Source organism: Oncorhynchus mykiss, chromosome 2 (assembly GCF_013265735.2).
Source record: "Oncorhynchus mykiss isolate Arlee chromosome 2, USDA_OmykA_1.1, whole genome shotgun sequence".
Classification (NCBI taxonomy): domain Eukaryota; kingdom Metazoa; phylum Chordata; class Actinopteri; order Salmoniformes; family Salmonidae; genus Oncorhynchus; species Oncorhynchus mykiss.
Window position 1 is genome coordinate 41,749,112 of NC_048566.1, and position 23,539 is coordinate 41,772,650.

The 23,539-nt window shown below is 41.0% G+C and overlaps 1 protein-coding gene across 1 annotated transcript in view; it reads left to right on the forward strand.

Annotated features, from left to right (window-relative positions):
• Positions 1 to 927: 927 nt before the first annotated feature.
• LOC110489877 (2-oxoisovalerate dehydrogenase subunit beta, mitochondrial) overlaps positions 928 to 23,539 on the forward strand; it is a 76,795-nt gene continuing 54,183 nt past the window's right edge. Inside the window, exons 1-6 of the mRNA XM_021562836.2 lie at positions 928 to 1,275; positions 9,414 to 9,491; positions 9,613 to 9,681; positions 12,117 to 12,250; positions 15,991 to 16,146; positions 17,203 to 17,311. Coding sequence (XP_021418511.1) covers positions 1,080 to 1,275; positions 9,414 to 9,491; positions 9,613 to 9,681; positions 12,117 to 12,250; positions 15,991 to 16,146; positions 17,203 to 17,311 — 742 coding nt within the window. The 5' untranslated portion in view covers positions 928 to 1,079. The remainder of the gene's footprint in view (positions 1,276 to 9,413; positions 9,492 to 9,612; positions 9,682 to 12,116; positions 12,251 to 15,990; positions 16,147 to 17,202; positions 17,312 to 23,539) is intronic.

Sequence of the window (23,539 nt, forward strand, 5' to 3'; positions counted from 1 at the left end):
TGCAGTACAGCGCCCTTAACCACTGCGCCACCCATGGCAACTTTGAGAGAAAAAACACTATAAGGGAGTTGTCTCGAGATGGTTATGCATTTCGTTAAATTAGTTGGGAGCATCTCTATCCATTGAATACAGGTGGGTGACGTCAACAACCCTCGTGCTTATTACATCACTTTACATCACTTTTACATCGAATATTCAAAAACAGATTTACAGTAATGAGATGTATCCACCAATCCAAAGAAAGGATGAGCGGAAGCTAGACAGCCCGCCGTGCCGTTTGGTGGACAACGATTCCCAGTGCCAGGGCGGAGAGATCTTGTCAGTATATCCATAATCTTTGGCACAACTTCATTACCTTAGTCAAAGGCTGTGTTCGAGAGCGTCAAAACCATGATGTATCATTGTTAAATTGTGACTGACTTACTGATCTACAAAGACTATTGAGTTGTTATTTAGGATGCACGGTGATTTGTAGATCAGTCAGTCTCGACTCGCTTTTAAAATTGGCTGCAATGTCGAACGTGACAAAAGTCAAGGTGGATGTTCGATTAATTTTGCCCGGGCGCCCGACTGGCGTGTTTTGCACCGGCTGAAAGTTGATTGTTGACTTCGGGCTAGAATCGGTTGCCCGCTCTGTCGGACGGCGAATAAAAGTGATGTAAAAAGCACGTGTAGTAATGAGTATGATTCTGTGTTTTCCCATGCAAAGTGATTGCTTTTTTGATACAAATGCTTTATCTGCCCTCCAATAAAACAAACATAAAACATATATTTTATGGAAAATGTATGTTGTATGTTTCTGGACGATACCATGCTGCCTTGTTGATAACATCAACCGACCGGCGCAGATTACTGTTCGATATGAGAGGCGCTCCTCCCTACCCGCTTTCGCCAGACGACGTGACGGACACTTCAACGCGGGCCAGGGTAAAATAGGTCCCTCAAGTATTCAGGGTCGATTGGACAAGAGGCTGAACCCTCTGACACCACCCACTGTTTCAACCAACTACAGTCCCTTTCGAGTAAAAAGGGACGCTGTCATTATTATCTTCTTCCTGTTCAGTCCACTCACAACAGCAATGGCGGCTGCAGCACGGTTTCTTCTCAGAGGTGCAGTCTCCAAAGCCTCCATCGCGAATGTAAATGTCGGTGCTCAGAGCTCGTTTGGGATCACACTGCTGAGGTTATCCCCGAATTGCTCATCCAAAACTAAAACACAAAGAAGGAATGCTGCGCACTTCACCTACCACCCTGACCCTGTCCCCACAGAGTATGGTAAGTGAAATGCCCTTGCGTTCTAAAATAATTTCTCATACAGCCAACTATCTTTGCTGAAATGGTAAAGATCATTTGAAAATATCTTAAATTCGTGGTCTGTACATTTTTTTCTATATGAGTTAGCTAGCTATCTAACTAACATGATAACATTAGCTAGTTGGTTATAACGTTATTCCAGCTGCATTCCTGCTTTGCTTTTTCTGTTGGCAAATTGGCTGTGTTGCATGCCCATACTTCTGTTTGGCAGATGTAGATGGCCGTCACATGGCTCTTTCAAGGGTATCCGTGAGCATTTCTGGCAGTGGACAGCTGTTTGGAGCTGCTAGAAAGTAATTCATAATAATTTCCTTTTTTATTTTTTTATTCATGTGAATACAGTAATATATGAAGGGGGAACATATACATATTCAATACAGCTAATTCATGAGTTGAATCAACAGCTATAACAGCTTTAAACCCTTTCTCGTGCTTTGGAGTCTTCAGATTTGGCTAAAATCGAGTGACATAAAACACAACTTTTTCTTTCCTACATGTATGATACATCTACCAACATGCACATATTTACCTCAACTAACCGGCGCCCCACACATTGACTCTGTAACGGTACTCCCTGTATATAGCCTCACTATTTTACTGCTGCTCTTTAGTTATTTGTTACTTTTGTTTCTTATTTTTTTTACTTATATTTTCCTTAACTGCATTGTTGGTTAAGGGCTTGTAAGTAAGCATTTCACTAAGGTGCATGTGACATAAAATGTGATTTTGATACTGTTTGCTGTTATCATATACTATGCATTTTACAATTGAATTATACATTGACATTGATCCTGGGAAATTCCTGGATATTGCTGTGACTCACTTTTTTTTTGTGTGGAGACCTCAGAAGTGTACTGTAACATTTCGTATCTCCCAATGTTACAGTGTGAAGTTTTCATAGGCTCACATACATGAAGTTCATGTGATTGCAAAAAATTCTATGCTTCAAACCATAAAGATGTACTTTAATATGATTAATAAAAAACAAATTGATACTGTCATTAACAGGGTTTTTCAATAATTACTCATAATTGTTTTCGTTAAGTGGAGACATTATCGCATAACATCAGCTGATTCAGGAAAGGATTTTCTGAATGACAAGTCAAGTGATAAAGACCTTGTGTGATACTGCACACAATTTAACAACAGCCTAAGTGCGGGAATTAATGTTCATCTCAAGGATTGACAGAACATTTGTGTCTGTTGGGGCGGTCAAGATAATTAGCCTACTTCGTGGACAACATTAAATCAAGATTCCTGAGGTAAAGATTAGGGTTTGTGTACGTTTTTATTGTTTGTTTTCCCGAGTTAAAAACGTCCTGTTATTAGTTTGAGAATATAAAACCAAAAAAACAACTTGATATTTAGATGGTTAAATGTGGAATGCCTGGTCAAGTGCACAGCCAACACTTCCCGTCCTTTCAAAGTAGGTCACCTTTAAATAAAAACATTTTTTTAAAACTAGGCTAGTCAGTTAAGAACATATTTTTATTTTCAATGACGGCCTAACAAAAGTCAAAAGGCCTCCTGCGCAGACGGGGGCTGGGATTAAAATATAGGACAAAACACACATGACAAAAAGCATCCACAACTGTCAGTAAGACTGTCCATGATTTGATTCTTTGAATTAAGAGAGAAAACGGTCCAGTGAGTTTTTTTGCAGTACGTTCCATTCGCTAGCTGCAGTGAACTGAAAAGAGCCAAAGTGCGGGAATTAATGTTGCTCTCGATGAGGGATGTGTGTGCTTTGGGGACCTTTTAGCAGAATGTGACTGGCAGAACGGGTGTTGTATGTGGAGGACAGGGGCTGCTGTAGGTATATCAGATAAGGGTGGGGAGTGAGGCATAAGCAGGTTTTATAAATAAGCATCAACCAGTGGGTCCTGTGACAGGTATACAGAAATGAGGAGTATAGAGGGCAGTGATGTGTCCGATAAGGAGCATTGGTGGCAAATCCGATGGCTGAATGGTAAAGAACATCTAGCCGCTCTAGAGCACCCTTACCTGCCGATCTATAAATTACGTCTCCGTAATCTAGCATGGGTAGAATGGTCATCTGAATCAGAGTTAGTTTGGCAGCTTGGGTGAAAGAGGAGCAATTTCGATTGAGGAAACCAAGTCTAGATTTAACCTTAGCCTGCGGTTTTGGATTATCTTGGCAAAGGAGAAATGCTCTCTGACAGAGATGTAAGCACATTTCTTGAGTGAACTAAGCTTTTTGTGCATATATGCATTTATATCAACTAACATTTTTACATTTTGCGTTTAGATTTTTGCTCAGTGTAGTATCTTCCTGACAGGTGGTTATTTTTTTACATTTTAAAGAAACTGAATATGCTTCTCTACATTTCCGCTGAAGTCTGGGTAAAAGATTGAAAGAAATAGTTCCTGGATGTTACAAGACTGTTAGCCCTCTTCGCTAAAGCCCATAGGGATGAGATGAGGAAGGTAATGTAAAGGATGACACACTGCTTGCTTCATGAGTACCGCTTCCCCCTAATTCAGCTTATATCGAAAGTTGAGCTCGGGACCTCTGCCTCAGACATGTCTGCCCTTAAAATAAAATATACAAAACATTTGAAGTGTGGCGTCCCATCAGGTTATTCATTTTACTGCAATCAGGGTCACTCAGTGTTTTATTGGTCGTCTTAAACAAATCTACATTGAAACAAAAGTATAGACCTTACACACATGGTAATGTTCTTTTAAAAAAAAGACACCAGTACCATGTCAGATAGATGTAGAGTTGAAATGTATTCAATTTTGAGTTTGTATCCCAATATTACACTTTTATACATCACAGATGACTAAATTATAAAGAAACTGTTTGACATAGAAACATCAGATTTTCTGCAACCCCCCCCCCCCCCCAATTCCACCCATCGGGGCACTAAGTAATTTTACTGCAGGAAACAGTAAGGATTCTTCAGTAAAGTCTGTTGCCATTCAACAAGGGATGACTTGTTTCCAGCCAAACTGAAGTATGCGGACACCTTTAGTTTCATGTCTCTGGCAAGGGCACATATTATAAGGGTAACGTGACTGTCTGGGTTAAGACTTTGTTAGCCTGCGGAGCTAAGGCCTAGGCTTTGGTTCTGTGACTTGCGACGCTTTCGTGATGAGTAACTTGTTAGAGACCAGAAAAGTTGCATTGTGTGGTGCGCAGGAGACCTGAGTTAGAACCCCATCAGTCAAACTAATACGTCTTCAGGTCAAAGGCAATAATGTTGCACATCACATGCATGGATCACTAATCCACCTCTGTTGCAGTCTCATTGGAGTACACAGAACCTTCTGCTTCTGTTTGCCAAAGAAAGTGTTGTGCAGTAGGCTTGAGTTTGAATCCAGTCAGTCATGTACAAAATTATTGGCACCCTTAATCAAGATGAGCAAAAAAATATTGTCTAAAATAAATAATGCAAATCATATGTTTTATTGTATGCAAAAAAAATCATGTATATTTTAATGAGACTGGAGAACTCCATACATAATATTTCCAGATCCTTGATATTCTTTCATGGCCATTGCAAAATGTAGATTTTTGAGGTCAATTAACAATTTATTTGGATTTTGGGTGACTTGGGGTTATTGATTTGCTGGAAGATCCACCTCCGGCCAAGTTTCAGCCTCCTTGCAGAGGCAACCAGTTTTTTTGGCAAAAATATTAGGGTACTGGTTAAAGTTCATGATGCCGTTGACCTTAACAAGGGCCCCAGGACCAGTGGAAACAAAATGGCCCCATTAAAATCAGATCAACCACCATACTTTACAGTCGGTATAGGGTTATTTTCTGCTTATGCATCCTTATTTCGACCCCAAACCCACAACTGGTGTGCGTGGCCAAAAAGCTATATTTTCATATCATCCATATCATAAACGCCTAGAGTTTGATAAACTGCATTGGCACTTGGATTGGAATTGGTGCTATGGTCAGATGACGTGAGATGGTTATCGGAGCCAAATAGCATTTCTTGTCACATATAACGTGTGTATATATAACGTGTCCTGCCCATTCTGTGACCATAATGCAGAAGGCACAACCATGTTCCAGTGTGTCTAAAGTTTCAGGAATAGGGTCATAGTAGCTTATAGCCCAAGCGGTTCAAACGCTAGTGAAGTTCATAGGAAGAAAATAAATTCAACATTTTTATTTGATTTATTAGGATCACCATTAGCCGACACCAATGGCAACAACAAGTCTTACGGGGGTTCGACACAACGAAAAATACTATACAATTTACATTTTAAAACATTGTGTGTGTATCTATCTGTTACACATGCATGTCAGTACATACCAACAAGTAGGTCACATGAGGGAGAGGCATTGTGCCGTGAGTTGTTTGTTTGTTTATTATATATTTTTTAGACCAGGTTTACTATTCACTTGCGCTATTTAAGATGGGAGTTCCATGCCTTCATGGCTGTGTACGTTTCCTTGAATTTGTTCTGGACCTGGGGACCGCAAAAATATCCTTGGTGGCATGTCTGGTGGGGTAAGTGTGTGTAAGTTGACTATGCAAACAATTAGGATTTTCCAACACAATGTTTCTTAAAGAAACAACAAGAAGTCAGTCTTTCCTCAACTCTTAGCCAAGCGAGACTGGTAAGCATAGTATTAATATTAGCCCTCTGATTACAATGAAGCGCAAGATGTGCCAGTTGCAGCTTAACCATTTCTTTCTTTGCAGCACTTGACCATATGACTGGACAATAATCAAGATAAAACTAAAGCCTGCAGGAATTGCATTGTGTAGTGTGGTGTCAAAACAAATCAAAGCATCTCTTTATTACGAACAGACCTCGCCCCATCTTTACATCCTTTGAATCTATGTTTTGACCATTACAGTTTACAATCGAAGGTAACACCAAGTAATTTAGTCTCCTTAACTTGTTCAACAGTCACACCATTCATTACCAGATTCAGCTGAGGTCTAGAACTTAAATATAATGCTCTTAATTTTAGAGCTGTTCAGGACCAGTTTATTTCTGGCCACCCATTCTAAAACAGACTGCAACTCTTTAAGGGTTTCAGTGGCTTCATTAGCTGGGGTTGCTGATGCCTATATGGTTGAGTCAGCAGCATACATGGACACACATGCTTTGATTAATGCCAGTGGCAGGTCATTGCTAAAAATAGAAAGTGTAGAGGGCCTCGAGTGCTGCCCTACGGTACACCACACTTTACATGTTTGACATTAGAGAAGCTTCCATTTGAATAAAGCTCTGAAAAGCCATAACACATACAGTACCAGTTAAAAGTTGGGACACACCTATTCATTCAAGGGTTTCTCTTTATTTGGACTCTTTTCTACATTGTGGAATAATATTCAAGACATCAAAACTATGAAATAACACATGGAATCATGTAGTAACCAAGAAGGTGTGTGTATGACACAAGTCATTTTTCCACCAGTTGTTTACAGACAGATTATTTAACTTCTAATTCACTATCACAATTCCAGTGGTCAGAAGTTTACATACACGCAGTTGACTGTGCCTTTAAACAGCTTGGAAAATTCCAGAAAATGATGTCCCGGCTTTAGAAGCTTCTAATTTACATAATTTGAGTCATTTGCAGGTGTACCTGTGGATGTATTTCAAGGCCTACCTTCAAATGCAGTTCCTCTTTGCTTGACATCATGGGGAAATCAAAAGAAATCAGGCAAGACCTCAGAACAAAATTGTGGACCTCCACAAGTCTGGTTCATCCTTGGGAGCAATTTCCAAACGCCTGAAGGTACCACCTTCATCTGTACAAACAATAGTACGCAAGTATAAACACCATGGGACCACACAGCTGTCTTCCCTCTCAGGAAGGAGACGTGTTCTGTCTCCTAGAGATTACGGGAAACGGGTACAAAAGTATCTATATCCACAGTAAAACGAGTCTTGTGTCGACATAACCTGAAAGGCCGCACAGCAAGGAAGAAGCCACTGCTCTAAAACCGCCATAAAAAAGCCAGACTACGATTTGCAACTGCACATGGGGACAAAGATTGTACTTCTTGGAGAAATGTCCTCTGGTCTGATGAAACAAAAATAGAACTGTTCGTCCATAATGACCATTGTTATGATTGGAGGAAAAAGGGGGACGCTGGCAAGCCGAATAACACCATCCCAACCGTGAAGCACGGGGGTGGCAGCATCATGTTGTGGGGTTGCTTTGCTACTGTAGGGACTGGTGCACTTCACAAAATAGATGGCGTCATGAGTGGGGAAATTTTGTAAATAGATTGAAGCAACATCTGTCAGGAAGTTAAATCTTGGTCGAAAATGGGTTTTCCAAATGGACAATGACCCCAAGCATACTTCCAAAGTTGTGGCAAAATGGCTTAAGGAAAACAAAGTCGAGGTATTAGAGTGGCCAACACAAAGCCCTGACCTCAATCCTATAGAAAATATGTGGGCAGAACTGAAAAAGCGTGTGCGAGCAAGGAGGCCTACAAACCTGACTCAGTTACACCAGCTCTGTCAGGAGGAATGGGCCAAAATTCACCCAACTTATTGTGGGAAGCTTGTGGAAGGCTACCTGGAACGTTTGACCCAAGTTAAGCAATTTAAAGGCAATGCTACCAAATATTAATTGTGTGTTTGTAAACTTCTGACCAACTGGGAATGTGATGAAAGGAATAAAAGCTGAAATATATCATTCTCTCTTATTCTGCCATTTCACATTCTTAAAATAAAGTGGTGATCCTAACTGACCTAAGACGGGGACTTTTTACTAGGATTAAATGTCAGGAATTGTGAAAAACTTTGTTTACATGTATTTGGCTAAGATGTATGTAAATTCTGACTTCAAATGTATCGAACAGTACAGCTCCCACAATCTTCCTATTGTACATTTCTTTCAAACAAACCAATCTTCAGTCATTCGTCAGTGCAGCACATGTTGAGTGCCTTTCTCTATAAGCATGCTGAAAGTCTGTTGTTAAATGGAATTGTATTTGGTCAAACACAATGTTTTCCACCAGTTTGCTGAGAGTTGGTAGCAAGCTGATAGGGCTGCTGTTAACCAGAAAAGGCCACTTTAACACTCTTGGGTTGCGGAATGACTTTGGCTTCCCTCCAGGCCTGAGGACAAAGACTTTCCTCTTGGTTTCGATTTAAAGATATGACACAGGAGTGGCCGTAGAGTGTGCTACCATCCTCTGCATATTTCCATCCTCTGCATATTTCCATCAAAGTTGTCAATGCCAGGTTTGTCATTATTGATCGATAACAATATTGTCTCCACCTCTCCCACACCAACTTTTCTAAAATTCCGACTTCCATTGCTTTTCTTTCAATATTTATTTTTATGTATGAGTATGATGGCTCACTGTTCGTTGTTGGCATTTCCTGCCTAAGTTTGCTCACTTTGCCAATTAAGTAATCATTTAAAATAATTGGCAACATTGGCTTCAGAAACTGCCAGAAACCTGTTTAACACAGCGTTTGATTCTGTCTGTTCTCTTCTAGCATTCTTTGCTGGCAAAGTACCAGAATGTTGTCTCTGTAAATTCAGTTCTCCAAATTAATTTAAAATAACCAATCTGAATGCTGAAGTGCGACATGGTTACTCGCATGTGTGCCAAATATTTTGCTGTGCATCCTGATGTAAAAATGTAGGGAGTGCCAGTGCGGCTAGAATGTATTTTTCATTGTTCTCCTAAATACCTTTTTGTGTGCCTGCATTTTTCAACTTAGGCACTCATGTATTCCTTGTAAAAAGGTCAGAGTAGAATCTTGAAATGCGTCTTGAGAAGTTGAATATATAAACCTTTGGTAAAAATTGAAATTATAGTTTGAACTTGGTACACACACAATGAATGCGATATTTACCATATTGAAACTGATTTATATAAATATAGAATTTTAATATTAACCTAATTTGAAATCTGAATGCAATATTCATTATGTTTCAAATTAAATACAACTTCAATTTATGAATTAAGCGATTCCATCGGTACATTACAAATTCTCTCGTGTGTGTGTGTGTGTGTGTGTGTGTGTGTGTATATATATGTGTGTATGTATGTATATTTCAAAAATATGGAATTCAAATCATTTCTGTTTGCACTTTAATCGTTCAATAAAATTCTCCCAACTTCTTGTAGGCCCCACTACAAAGATGAATTTATTTCAGTCTGTGACCAGTGCCTTGGACAACACTCTCGCCAGCGACCCCACCGCAGGTAATTAAACTGGTCTGGGTAGTCCTTTCATGTATTCATCAATATCTTGAAAGACATGCAATTTAGAAATATTAGGTTTATGTATTACTGTGTCAATCAATGAGATGTATCTGTGCTTCAGTCATCTTTGGGGAGGATGTCGCCTTTGGTGGAGTATTTCGTTGCACCGTGGGTCTCCGAGACAAATATGGTAAGAGGCCGAATCGTTTCCCCTTACCATTTTAGACAAATAAATCAGTATGTTTGTGCTGATTAATGTTAATGACATTGGGATGCCACCAGATGGCAGCCGAGGATCATTTTCATGCCCTTGTTGGTCAAAACTCCTAGTGTGTGTGTGTGTGTGTTGGTCAAAACTCCAAAATTGTGTGCGTTACTTTGTATGTGTGTGTGATAGTCCTGACACAGCTGTGCTTGCTTACAATTGTTGATGGCAAGGAGACTCATTTCTACAGAAACTTTTTTTTTCATATAGTAGTAATCATTTTTGTCAGCTATGCCCATGCATACTGTTAGGCTATTCATTGCACAGTTGTATTCCTTCTCTTATTATCCTAATATGAAATGATGGATTGACTTGTGCGGGTGTACTGCTGCTACAAATGTGTGGGTTTTGAAATGGCCATTATCTTTTGTGTGCTGCCTCCTCATAATGTAGAATTCTTTACCCTCAACTCCATAATGTGGAAACCAGTCGTGATTCACCCCTGGCTAGGTGGAAATGTATGATTAGGTTTTGGAAAAGCCAATGCACGTCTCCCTCTCTGCTGTCTTTTGTTGTCATTGACGTCAGATGTGTTGACCTTCTGCTAGGGATCATTATTTTTAATCTCGTCTAAGGGAGGTAGATGGCGGAGAGGGATTTTTTTATTTTTTATTATCCCCCTCTCTCTACCATTATACTACATGCAGGTTTATGGGAAGTATCCTGATCTCTATTTGTGTGGCTGACTGACTCATTCACCCCAGTGGTGCATTACTCCTCCACTGAGTAGCGTGCGCACAGGAAGTGTCTCCTGCGCCGTTCACCTGTAAACGACTAGCCACTTCGACCTCGGTCTTTCTATTTCTCCTAAATGAAAATGAGAATCATGAATGACTAGCTAATAGATGCCTCAAACATGTGCAAGTGCAGTGCATATTCATCAAATGTGAGCTCCAAAAGTATTGGGACAAATTCACTTATGTGTATTAAAGTCGTCAAAAGTTTAGTATTTGATCCCATATTCCTAGCACGCAATGTTTAAATCAGGCCTGTGACTCCACAAACTTGTTGGATGCATTTGCTGTATGTTTTGATTGTGTTTCAGATTAGTTTGTGCCCAAATGAAATGAATGGTAAGTAATGTATTATGTCATTTTGGAGTCACTTTTATTGTAAATAAGAATAGAATGTTTATGAACACTTCCACATTGAGTGAAAAAATGCTAACCTCCCCTCTTATCGTAATGGTCAGAGGTTAGCGTGTCTTGAGGGTATGATATTTGTGCGTCTAACATTGTCACTCATCATTATTCGATTCATTCAGGACTATCCGTAATCATGGTAGCATCCACATTCATGTAGAAGTGACTCCAAAATGACACGATACATCACCTGTAACACAACCAAAAACAAACAGAAAATGCATCCATCAAGTTTGTAGAGTCACGCTGTGATGTAATGGTTGGAATATAGTATCAAATACTAAACTTTTGACTACTTTAATACACAAGTGAACTTGTGGTCCCCTAAAATAGGGAGACTGTAAAAAGCACTGTCATTTTTAAACGGTTCACCCGATATGGATGAAGATACCGTCTGCACTTTAACACCATAGTCATTGTATCATTTCAAATACAAAGTTCTGGATTACAGAGCCAAAACGACGACAAAGCATTCTCACTGTCCCCAACACATTTGGAGCTCACTGTGTCACTCATTGACCACCAGATTTATTTGTTGTATACTCTGGCTGTGTTTTACCAGTACACAGGATTCTGATTGGACTGACAGGTTGGCCTAATTCTTAATTTCTGAGGGCTTGTAGGGCTCTAATGGTGTCCGGTTTTTGGTGAGAAGTGGGCACTTGCGGTAAGGACAGAAAAGAGGTTTGGAGGGACCGATGAAAGAAAATGCTTGCTTCTTGGCAATTAAACAAAGCAAAGGAACCAAAATAACATTCCTCCCAAAATGTAGAGCCCCAGTCCTGCGGCTCCCGGTCAAGATTATAGAGTGCAGGATGGAAAAATAGTTTTTGTTTATTATTCAGACTAGGGCTTTTTAGTGCATCACAGCCTAATTTGCTCCAGTTGAGGTGGAGTCATCTCTCTCTCTCTCTCTGAATGTCACTTATTTTAAGTCCGGATGCTATTTTAAGGAGACGCTGCAATGAATTAACACACTTATGAAGCAAGTGTTGGGTAGGGGAGTGACTGACAAACCTTGTCATCCATCATTGTCCTATTACACTGTATTTTGCTTGGATTTCATCCCTAATTGAAAAGGAATGAGTGGATGTTTTGGAAGTGATTAGTCAGCAATGCAGAGCATTAACTCTTTCCTTTGGTTGATATGGGTGTGCTGTTATTTGTTGTCATCAGCCCCCTTGGTAGATAACTGAGTAACCCTCTTTCTCTCTCCAGGTAAAGACCGTGTCTTCAACACTCCTCTGTGTGAGCAAGGCATTGTGGGATTTGGAATCGGTGCGGCAGTTGCCGGTGCCACGGCCATCGCTGAGATCCAGTTTGCTGACTACATTTACCCTGCCTTCGACCAGGTGAGACAGTCTGACTGCGCGCTGTGCATGAAGTGTAATTTCTCAGTCACTTGTTTGCCTGTTTGCTTACGCAGATGGTTTTATTTGTTATTGTCATAGCCCAGCCTCTTGTGTGACGGGAACAGATTTGATCGGGGACTACTGGGATCCATTTCCCACTTCTGCTTCATTCATGCATATGTTTTCACCCACCAACAAACACCTGCCTCATCTGCATCCATGTCAATCTTGTGTAATTAGTGTAAATATAATATTTTCCCTAGTGAGTTCTCTGCTCATAAGTGATTAGGCTTCCACACAATCAAGTTGTAATCAAACGCTGTCAAAAAAGCAAAACATTATAATTGAGGTGCAATTTGGCCAGATGCCAACCACACACTAGCTTTTAACACTATCTGCTGACGCATTTCCACTCCAAATAGCACAGCTGATGTTTGAAAGACAGGAAATTGACACTGGAAATCTGCCTGAACTATGCCTCCCTCACTGTAAAAATTTGCTCAAAGATAATACTAGGGTAGTGAGTCTACCTCAGAAGATAGCAATGGGGCTTTAATGCACTGACCTGGAAATCGTGCGCGGGTTCACTATCCGGCATTGTCTGTTATGCTGGCACTCGTTTCCAGGCAGCATATCCACATCCCAAAGACCAATGAGTTTCCCTCCCTTGTCAAGGCAACCGAAAACCCGCTGAATGTTGATAATGATGAGATATTTCAGACTGCTGCCATATTGCTACAGAGTAAAATGGCATACACATAGCGCCAGGCGTTGAATCACTCACACACACACACACACACACTACTCTCTCTGTACTCTCAATTAAAACGAGGGAATCCAACATGGCCCCCAGAGATGCATAAAATCAAGAAATAATTGTTTACCTGAATATTAGATGAAATAGAGCCTTGGATACCACCAGTAGAAGGGTCAGGTTCTGTCAACCGTGAATACATAGGGGGGGAAATGGTTCTGAAATCAGGTTCCTAGGGACTTGGAGTTATTCACGTGTTTTATATGATAGTCAGAATGTATTGACAAGAATGAAGTATGCTTGAATATATTAACCACAGACTTAAAATACCCCTCAGAAGCTGTGGTCTTCAATAGTTTTTTTGTGGTGGGAAAGGTAAATTGTAGCGTGGTAATATTCTATATAAGTATTTACATTGCATTCTGAAAGTTTTCAGACCCCTTCACTTTTTGAACATTTTGTTACGTTACAGCCTTATTATAAAATGTATCAACTATTTTTTTCCCTCATCAATCTACACACACTACCCCATAATGACAAAGCGAAAACAGGTTTAGAATGTTTTGAAAATGTATATAAAAAAAGCATACCTTATTTACAAGTATTCAGACCATTTTGCTGTGAGACTCAAATGCACCCTGTTTCCATTGATCATCCTTGAGATATTTTATCAACTTGATTGGAGGCCACCTGTGTTAAATTCAATTGATTGGATATGATTTGGAAAGGCACACACCCGTCTATATAAGGTCCCAAAGTTTTTACAATATATGTCAGAGCAATAACCAAGCCATGAGGTCGAAGGAATTGTCCGTAGAGCTCCGAGCTTTCTGGGAAAGGGTACCAAAAGCGTTCTGCAGCATTGAAGGTCCCAAAGAACACAGTGGCCTCCATCATTCTTAAATGGAAGAAGTATGGAACCACCAAGACTTCCTAGAGCTGGCCACCCGGCCAAACTATGAACTCATCAGACCTACTCAGGGCATGGGCCTGGGTAGCTCACAAATTTAAAAATGTCTCTACAACCTTATTCAATGGGCAGGATACAGAAGAAGAGTGAGAACTGACCTTCATCCCATTTATACCAGATATATTTAAAATCCAGTTGTTGCCCAATCCACAGACTAAACCAAAGGTAGTAAAACTAACCAGCCAAAATCCTCTAGGAAGCGGGTCACTTCTATGTGTGATGACCTGAGGGGGTGGGCTGTGTCATGACGTTGCCCTCTGAGTACAGCGAGCACCATCCCCCGCTCTCTGCTTCTACAACCAGACTGCTGTGGGCAGAGTGAGGTCGTAAATTCCTAAGGAAAACCTTGCCTCATGGACACACAGTTATAGAGAGTAGATTTTCATGGAGACAAAGGAAATCCTTCCACCTCACAGAACTTGAGGTATGAACAAATTTCATGTTCCAGAGAAAGTGTAAAAGATCGGTGAAGAAACCAGCTACGAACTGGTTCGTTTGGCACAACTTGGAGAGTGACGGTGACTGTGTGGCCACATTACCATAACGCTGTTTATATAATAGCCTCAGATATGAGGTTTACATCTAATTGTTGTATAAGATTAATGAGTGAGTATGGTACGGTTTGTATAATTGTGTAATTGTGGAATGTTTAATGAAGAAAAATACAATTCCCTTTTGATTTGAACTAAATCAGAGGACCGCCCCTGAGCCCAGTTAGGCTCAGACCTCCTGGGACAACCCTTTTCTGCCATTCCGAATAAAACCCAACTTTGAGAAATTATCACGGGACCAAGCTTACCTCAATTACGAGATGGCTAAAGGTTGTAGAATCTTTTAACCATACCACGTGGTTAAACTCTTAGACTATCGATACCGACAGAATAAGAACAAGTCTTTGATACTAATTACTAGTCTACAGCTAGGAATTCGGTATCATTGAACGCGAAGAACAACAACCGCCGAAACATCCATTCTATAACGAATGTCACTTTGAACTATCCCCTCTAACCAAGACAGAGAGAGAGAGAGAGAGGGAGAGAGACGGACAATTCTACAAAATAAAGACTTTTCACCAGCGATTAAGACGACACACTGAGCATAAATATATATATTGATTGCAATTTTTCCCAAATGAGTGGGCGTTCATGTGTAAAGGATTAGCATTTTAAATGTTATAATTAACTCTGTAGTGACTTCTTGGTAAAACCCCCATTCCCCTTTTGTCAAACAAGCCGCCATGCCGGGTCAGCCCACTAGGGCACATTCTATAATTTCATGTAACCATATTTACTGTTTGTTTATGCATTTCTGTGAATTACTTAGTTGGTAATAAATAAATGATTTAAGACAATTGATGTATGGATGACTCATAGTGAAGACTAGGTTCGTGCAGATAACCAACAATTTACGACGTTTGGAATGAGACTAACGTGAGGTAAAATAAATAAATCATTAATCAGAAGACCATTGATCAGATATGAAAATATCTGAATGGTTATATTGGGAAATTATAACTTTGTAATCTGAATACTTTCCTTGGTGCCCCAACTTCCTAGTTAATTACAGTTACATGATTATTCAGAGAATTACAGAGAATCTTTGATAAAAACGAAGTCTTCAGTTTAATGATAGTAAAGACACGACAGCTGGGTAGTACAATTTTATACAGTGTCGACAGAGTTCACTCTGAACAACTGCAAGTAACCATAGAGATCATACATATAGCGTTCTATTCTGAAGACACTTTTTGTTGTTGTCTGTCAGCCATGTTTGGTATCTTACACACATTTCAGTAGTCAATTCTCTGGTTTCTGTTGGAGAGTTTTGGCCCCTCGGAGGTGGGAAGAGAGTACTGGTCCTTGGGCATAAATTAGGGCCGAGCCTACAAAATCGTGTGAGGTCCAAGTCTTTCTGTTATGGGGGACTGAGGTATTGTTATGAATGTCTAGCTGTGACTGACCAACTTGATGAGTGGTGATTGTTATTATTTATGTATCTCTGTCTGTCTGCCCTCAGATTGTAAATGAAGCAGCAAAGTACCGCTATCGCTCCGGCAACCTATTTGACTGCGGGAACCTCACCATCCGGGCGCCGTGGGGCTGCGTGGGCCACGGCTCGCTCTACCATTCCCAGAGTCCAGAGGCCTTCTTCGCCCACTGCCCAGGCATCAAGGTTAGACAGTCATCCCTATTTCCCTCCCTCCATCCCATCCTCCACTCACTTCTCCACCTCACATGTACTTTTAAAGCACCTTATAACCTATTTACTTCTGCACTGCTTGCCCCTTCCTTAATGAGCCTGTCTTTATGGTCTAAGGCACACACATCTTTCTCTTTGTATCAGTTAGCCAATCTCTCTCTTCACTTCACTGCACTTATTACATATATTTTGGTGTAGTCGATCTCCGAGTATGTACCTTGCTAAAACACCTACTGGACTGTTGATTTGATGAGGGTAGAAAAATGTCTACCTCAAATTGCTGTTGACCTATTCATGCACCCACTCCCTTCATTTCCAAACCCTGCTGGCTGCTGCATTGTGCTTTACATCCATAGAAATGAAAGGGAAATTAAGCATACAGACTCTCAAATAAATACCTGACTCACTGTACGCCGTGTGCTGTCACCTGGGGTTCAACCGGCTGATCTGTGAGCGTGTGTGATTTAAGCTGGCATTTAAGGCACATACGCTCGGAGGGAAACGAGTGCGTGCTAAAAATGTCAAATATGATTCACCCCCCCCCCCCCCCCACACACACACACACACACACACCATCATGAAATGAATAAAAGTCTAAAGTTCTCCTACGCAGCCAAGCACCACAGCACCAGTTAGCGCTTTACAGCCATAGTCAATTCAGTAAACATCCTCTGTTGTCTTTTTCAAAGGTCAAGGTAATAAACACTGCAAGGGGTGAGAGAAGGCTCAAATGTCTTGCTCAGATATAGAGGAAGCCGGCTTCTGCTTTCCACCCAATTGCACATCGTTTGGATCTGGGTTGTTTGTGTGCGTATCAATTGAATAGTATGGTCTGTTCTGGTACAGATACACCCTGTTTGCACTACTAAGTCAAAGCTGTACTGTTGTCCTGGGTACACTGCCTTAATAGTTGCTGTAACCGTGCTGAAAAAGGACAACGTTATAAGAAAATGTCCGAGCCAGTACAGTTCAGGTTGGCACGATATATAGTGTGGAAAAGGTAATATTGTACTATGTATATCACTCCAGGTTGTAATACCCAGAGGTCCGGTCCAGTGTAAGGGACTGCTGCTGTCGTGCATCGCAGATCAGAACCCCTGCATATTCTTCGAGCCCAAGATCCTCTACAGAGCAGCGGGTGAGTGAAAGAGCCCATCTGACCCAGGTGATGTGTGTTTGTAGGCGAGGTGTGTTTACAACAAGTTTCCTCAAGCATTCTCAATGACCTTCTGTCAGCCTTTTTGTCTCCTTGGTGACAGATGGCTTGTTATTGTTGTGCCAGAACAGAACAGCAAACAAACTATGTCCTGGCTGCTTGGCTCTGGACTGAGTGTGAGTGAGTTCAACAGATTCAATCGCAAGTGTGAACCAGCTGGTCCAAATGGGCCGTAAAGTGCTGACAGCCTCTGGCCTGGCCTGTGTCCTGTCCTCTGGCTGGCTGTCCACTCTAGCTCTGGCAGGACTGGCAGCATGCTGGCTAAGGCGCCTGCCTCAGGCCTACATCGTTTTTTTTGGCTTTTAGAGCAGGGATCGACGGCCTTCACGACAGAATGACCTCTTATTATCCCTTTCAACAAAGCCTATAATTTCCACACACGGCTTTGGGTGATAAGAGTCTATTCAATTAAGTTGTGAGATTGTTTTGATTAAGGCATTAGAAAGTTGTCATGCCCAGAACATTATTTTTCTTCTCAGGTATTAAAACCACTCGATCCAAAACGAGCCGTATGTCCGTTTTTCCCTCTGTCTCTTCTGGGATTGTGTTCAAATAAAATTTTATTGGTCACATACACGTGATTAGAAGATGTTATTTCGGGTGTAGCGAAATTCTTGTGCTTCTAGCTCCGACAGTGCAGTAATATCTAACAACATACAGTTGAAGTCGGAAGTTTACATACACTTAGGTTGGAGTCATTAACTTGTTTTTCAACCCCTCATACATTTCTTGTTAACCTCTCTAGGGTATGTGGGACGCTAGCGTCCCTCCCATCTGGCCAACATCCAGTGAGGTTGCAGAGCGGCAAATTCAATTACAGAAATGCTCATTATAAAACTTCAGAAAACAAAACATATTTTACATAGGTTTAAAGATTAACTTCTTGTTAAACCAACCACAGTGTCATATTTATAAAATGCTTTTCAGCGAAAGCATACCTAGCCCAGAACATAGCCCAGTTGACAAATTATTACAAACAGTAACCAGCCAAGCAGAAGCGTTACAAAACTCAGAAATAGAGATAAAATTAATCCCTTACCTTTGATGATATTCATATGGTGGCAATCAGAAGACATTAATTTACTCAATAAATGTTCCTTTTGTTCAATTAAGTCTCTTTATATCCAAAAACCTCAGTTTTGTTAGCGCATTTTCTTCAGCAATCCACAGGCTCAAACTCAGTCAAAACAATCAGACAAAAAAATCCAAATTGTATCCGTAAAGTTCATAGAACATGTCAACCGATGTTTATATTCAAGCCTCAGGTTGTTTTTTAGCCTAAATGATCTATAAAATTTCAACCAGACAATAACGTTGTCAATATAAAAGGTAAACAAGAAATGCACATGCGCCTGAAAAAACTCTGCGTCACGTTAGGGTCCACTCGTTCAGACTGGTCTTACTCCCTCATTTATAAGAATACAAGCCTGAAACGATTTCTAAAGACGGTTGACATCTAGTGGAAGGCATAGGAACTGCAAATGGAGTCCTAAGTCAATGGACACTGTAATGGCATTGAATAGAAAACCCCCCAAAAAAACTACTTGGATTTTTCTCAGGTTTTCGCCTGCTAAATCAGTTCTGTTATACTCGAACACTATTTTAACAGTTTTGGAAACTTTAGAGTGTTTTCTATCCAAATCTACCAGTTATATGCATATCATATCTTCTGGGCCCGAGTAGCAGGCCGTTTAATTTGGGCATGCTTTTCATCCAAAATTCCGAATGCTGCCCTCTACCCTAGAGGTTAAACTATAGTTTTGGAAAGTCCGTTAGGACATCTACTTTGTGCATGATGACATATATAATTTTTCCAAAAATTGTTTACAGACAGATTTTTTCACTTATAATTCACTATCACAATTCCAGTGGGTCAGAAGTTTGCATACACAAAGTTGACTGTGCCTTTAAACAGCTTGGAAAATTCCAGAAGATTATGACATGGCTTTAGAATCTTCTGATAGGCTAAGTGGCATAATTTGAGTCAATTGGAGGTGTACCTTTGGATGTATTTCAAGGCCTACCTTGACATCATGAGAAACAAAAGAAATCAGCCAAAAATTGTAGACCTCCACAAGTCTGGTTCATCCTTGGGAGCAATTTCCAAATGCCTGAAGGTACCACGGTCATCTGTACAAGCAATAGTACGCAAGTATAAACACCATGGGACCACGCAGCCGTCATACCGCTCAGGAAGGAGACGCATTCTCTCTCCTAGAGATGAACGTACTTTGGTGCGAAAAGTTCAAATCAATCCCAGAACAACAGCAAAGGACCTTTTTGAAGATGCTGGAGGAAACGGGTACAAAAGTATCTATATCCACAGTAAAACGAGTCCTGTATCGACATAATCTGAAAGGCCCCTCAGCAAGGAAGAAGCCACTTCTCCAAAACCGACATAAAAAAGCAAGACTACGGTTTGCACATGGGGTCAAAAAAATTTGAGAAATGTCCTCTGGTCTGATGAATCAAAAATAGAACTGCCCATAATGACCATCGTTATGTTTGGAGGAAAAAGGGGGACGCTTGCAAGCAGAAGAACACCATCCCAACCTTGAAGCACGGGGGTGGCAGCATCATGTTGTTGGGATGCTTTGCTGTAGGAGGGACTGGTGCACGTCACAAAATAGATGGCCTCATGAGGATGGAATTGATTTGGATATATTGAAGCAACATCTCAAGACATCAGTCAGAAAGTTGAAGCTTGGTCGCAAATGGGTCTTCCAAATGGACAATGACCCCAAGCAAACTTCCAAAGTTGTGGCAAAATGGCTTAAGGACAACAAAGTCAAGGTATTGGAGTGTCCATCACAAAGCCCTGACCTCAATCCTATAGAAAATTGTTGGGCAGAACTTAAAAAGTGTGTATGAGCAAGGAGGCCAACAAACCTGACTCAGTTACACCAGTTCTGTCAGGAGGACTGGGCCAGAATTCACCCAACTTATTCTGGGAAGCTTGTGGAAGGCTACCTGAAACGTTTTGACCAAAGTTAAGCAATTTAAAGGCAATGCTACCAAATACTAATTGAGTGTATGCAAACTTCTGACCCATTGGGAATGTGATGAAAGAAACAAAAGCTGAAATAAATAATTCTCTCTCCTATTATTCTGATATTTCACATTCTTAAAATAAAGTGGTGATCCTAACTGACCTAAGACAGGGAATTTTTATTTGGATTAAATGTCAGGATTTGTGAAACTGAGTTTAAATGTATTTGGCTAAAGTGTATGTAAACTTCCATCTTCAACGCAATGCAAACAAATCTAAGTAGGAATGAATTAAGACTTTATACTAATGGACGAGCGATATCAGAGAGTGAGGGACTAAGATACTGTAGAATAGTATAGAAAACAGTATATACATATGAGATGGGTAATGCAAGATATGTAAACATTAAGTGAATGAGATACCGTAGAATAGTATAGAAAACAGTATATACATATGAGATGAGTAATGCAAGATATGTAAACATTAAGTGAATGAGATACCGTAGAATAGTATAGAAAACAGTATATGCATATGAGATGAGTAATGCCAGATATGTAAATATTATTAAAGTGACTAGCGTTCCATTCCTTAAAGTGGCAAGTGATTCCTAGTCTACGCCTATAGGCAGCAGCCTCTAATGTGCTAGTGATGGCTGTTTAACAGTCTGATGGCCTTGAGATGGAAGCTGTTTTTCACTCTCTCTGTCCCAGCTTTGATGCACCTGTACTGACCTTGCCTTCTGGATGATAGCGGGTAGGGTAGTTTGCCCCCGGTAATGCATTGGGCTGATCGCACTACCCTCTGGAGAACCTTGCAGTGATACAGCCCGACAGGATGCTTTCAATCGTGTCTGTAAAAGTTTGAGGGTTTTAGGTGACAAGCCAAATTTCTTTAGCCTCCTGAGGTTGAAGAGGCTCTGTTGCGCCGTCTTCATCACACCGTCTGTGTGGGTGGTCCAGTTCAGTTTGTCTGTGATGTTTATGCCAAGGAACTTGAAGAATTCCAACTTCTCTGCTGCGGTCCTGTCGATGTAGACAGGGGGGTGCACCCTCTGCTGTTTCCAGAAGTAGTCCACGATCATCTCCTTTGTTTTGTTGACGTTGAGTGAGAGGTTGTTTCCCAGGTACCACACTCCCAGAGCCCTCACCACCTCCCTGCAGGCTGTCTCGTCATAGCTGGTAATCAAGCCTACTACTGTTGTCGTCTTAACTTGATGATTGAGTTGGAGGCGTGCTGGCCATGCAGTCATGGGTGACCAGGTATTTCAGGAGGGGGCTGAGCATGCGCCCTTGTGGGGCCCCAGTGTTGAGGATCAGCGGAGTGGAGGTGATGTTTCCTACTTTCGCCACCTGGGGGTGGCCCATCAGGAAGTCCAGGACCCAGTTGCACAGGGTGGGGTTCAGACCCAGGGCCTCGAGCTTAATGATTAGCTTGGAGGGTAATATTGTAGTAATAATGCTATTTTCAATCTATGTGATTGATGAAAAAACAAACTGTCAAATTCCCGAAGCTGTTAGGTCGTTATGTAGATTATTTATGACATGCATGCCACACACAGCCTAGCGGAATAATCTGTCTGGTAGTAAGAGCATGCAGTGCTCAACTGGTAGTTGTGTGGAGCAGCTCACAGAATTAATATGGCAAGACAGCCTGTGTGACTGACACTTACATTTTTTTTTATTTGACCTTTTTATGTAACTAGGCAAGTCAGTTAAGAACAAATTCTTATTTTCAATGACGGCCTAGGAACAGTGGGTTAACTGCCTTGGTCAGGGGCAGAACGAGAGATTTTTACCTTGTCAGCTCGGGCAATTGTGCTCCATCATGGTAAGTGCCATACACACACACACACATAAACAAACCGGTTCCACGATGAAGCTCCACCATAAATTAATATTAGAAAAGATTTACCTGATTTCTCTGCCCAGGTTTTCAACAATATTATCTTTCGTCATGATTCGTCCAGTTTTAGCATGTGATTTGGCGCCATAGCCCAATGGTGGTTTTAGCTGAGTTATTTTTATGTTTTAATTGCGGGGGGGGCAATAGGGAGCAATACCATCATATAATTTACATAGTCACGATAGGACAAAGATTGACATCGGCCAACCCTAGATTACGTAACAAAGTAAACAGAAAAGCAACGCACAATAGGCAGCAGTTATACGACTATCTATGAAGAACAACATACAGATGTCACAACTCACTTGGTGCACTCACACCATCCCACAAGTCCACAGAGATATGGAGGAGTCCAGTTGTTGGGCAGGGCTGAGGTGTAGGAGCTTGCTCCCCTTTCTGCAATTGCTTGGAGACTGTGTAGTGTGAGACCTGGAGAGTCAGAAGGGTGTTTGGCCCCCTAGCAACTGCCATAGCTACTTCCTTGGCAATCAATAAGAGCCAGGTCACACAGGTCCGAGAGAGTTTGAGAGGTCAGTTTATGGTACCCATAGACTTTCAGGCACCACTCCTGGTTGGATGGGGAGTGGAGTGTGCAACTTGAAAGGGTTGTGAGGTGCTAGTAAGAGGCACTGTCAGGGAATTTGTGACACTATGCAACATTCTGCTAAATGTGGAAAGCTATGCTGTCATCAGTGTGCAGTTTATAATGTAGTCATTAACTTAGCGTGAGTGTATGCTTCCAAATGGCAGAATATAGGATATGTGGCAGTGTTGACTTAAAAAAAAAAAAAAAAAAGTTTTTTTGTGCACCTCTGCCATTTCTATGCATGTCTGAAGTGTATTATTGCCTAAACTGCAGGTGTCTCCATTTACATTCAACCCTGGGTTGATTTTTCCTTGAGCGGATGTACGGAGAGAGGGAACATACTTATAAATAATGTATACACTGCCTATTGACCGCAAGAATCCCAAACAGATATAGTATTTGACAAAAACAATCATTTCAAACCTTGATTACATTGCGATATGATCACATATGCCTCTCTATTTATGGGTGGGAATAGTAGTAAACTTCCTAAATTAAAATAACTTTTAGCTGATTTTTCCTTGTGATTTTTACAGACTATATGCTATAAGGACTTGGGGGGGGACACAAATAAAATCACCCGCTGGCCGAATTTGGCCTGCGGGCAGCCTTTTGGGATAACCCAGCTCTAGTCTGACAGTAATATAGTGAGGTGAACTGTTAGTCACAGTAA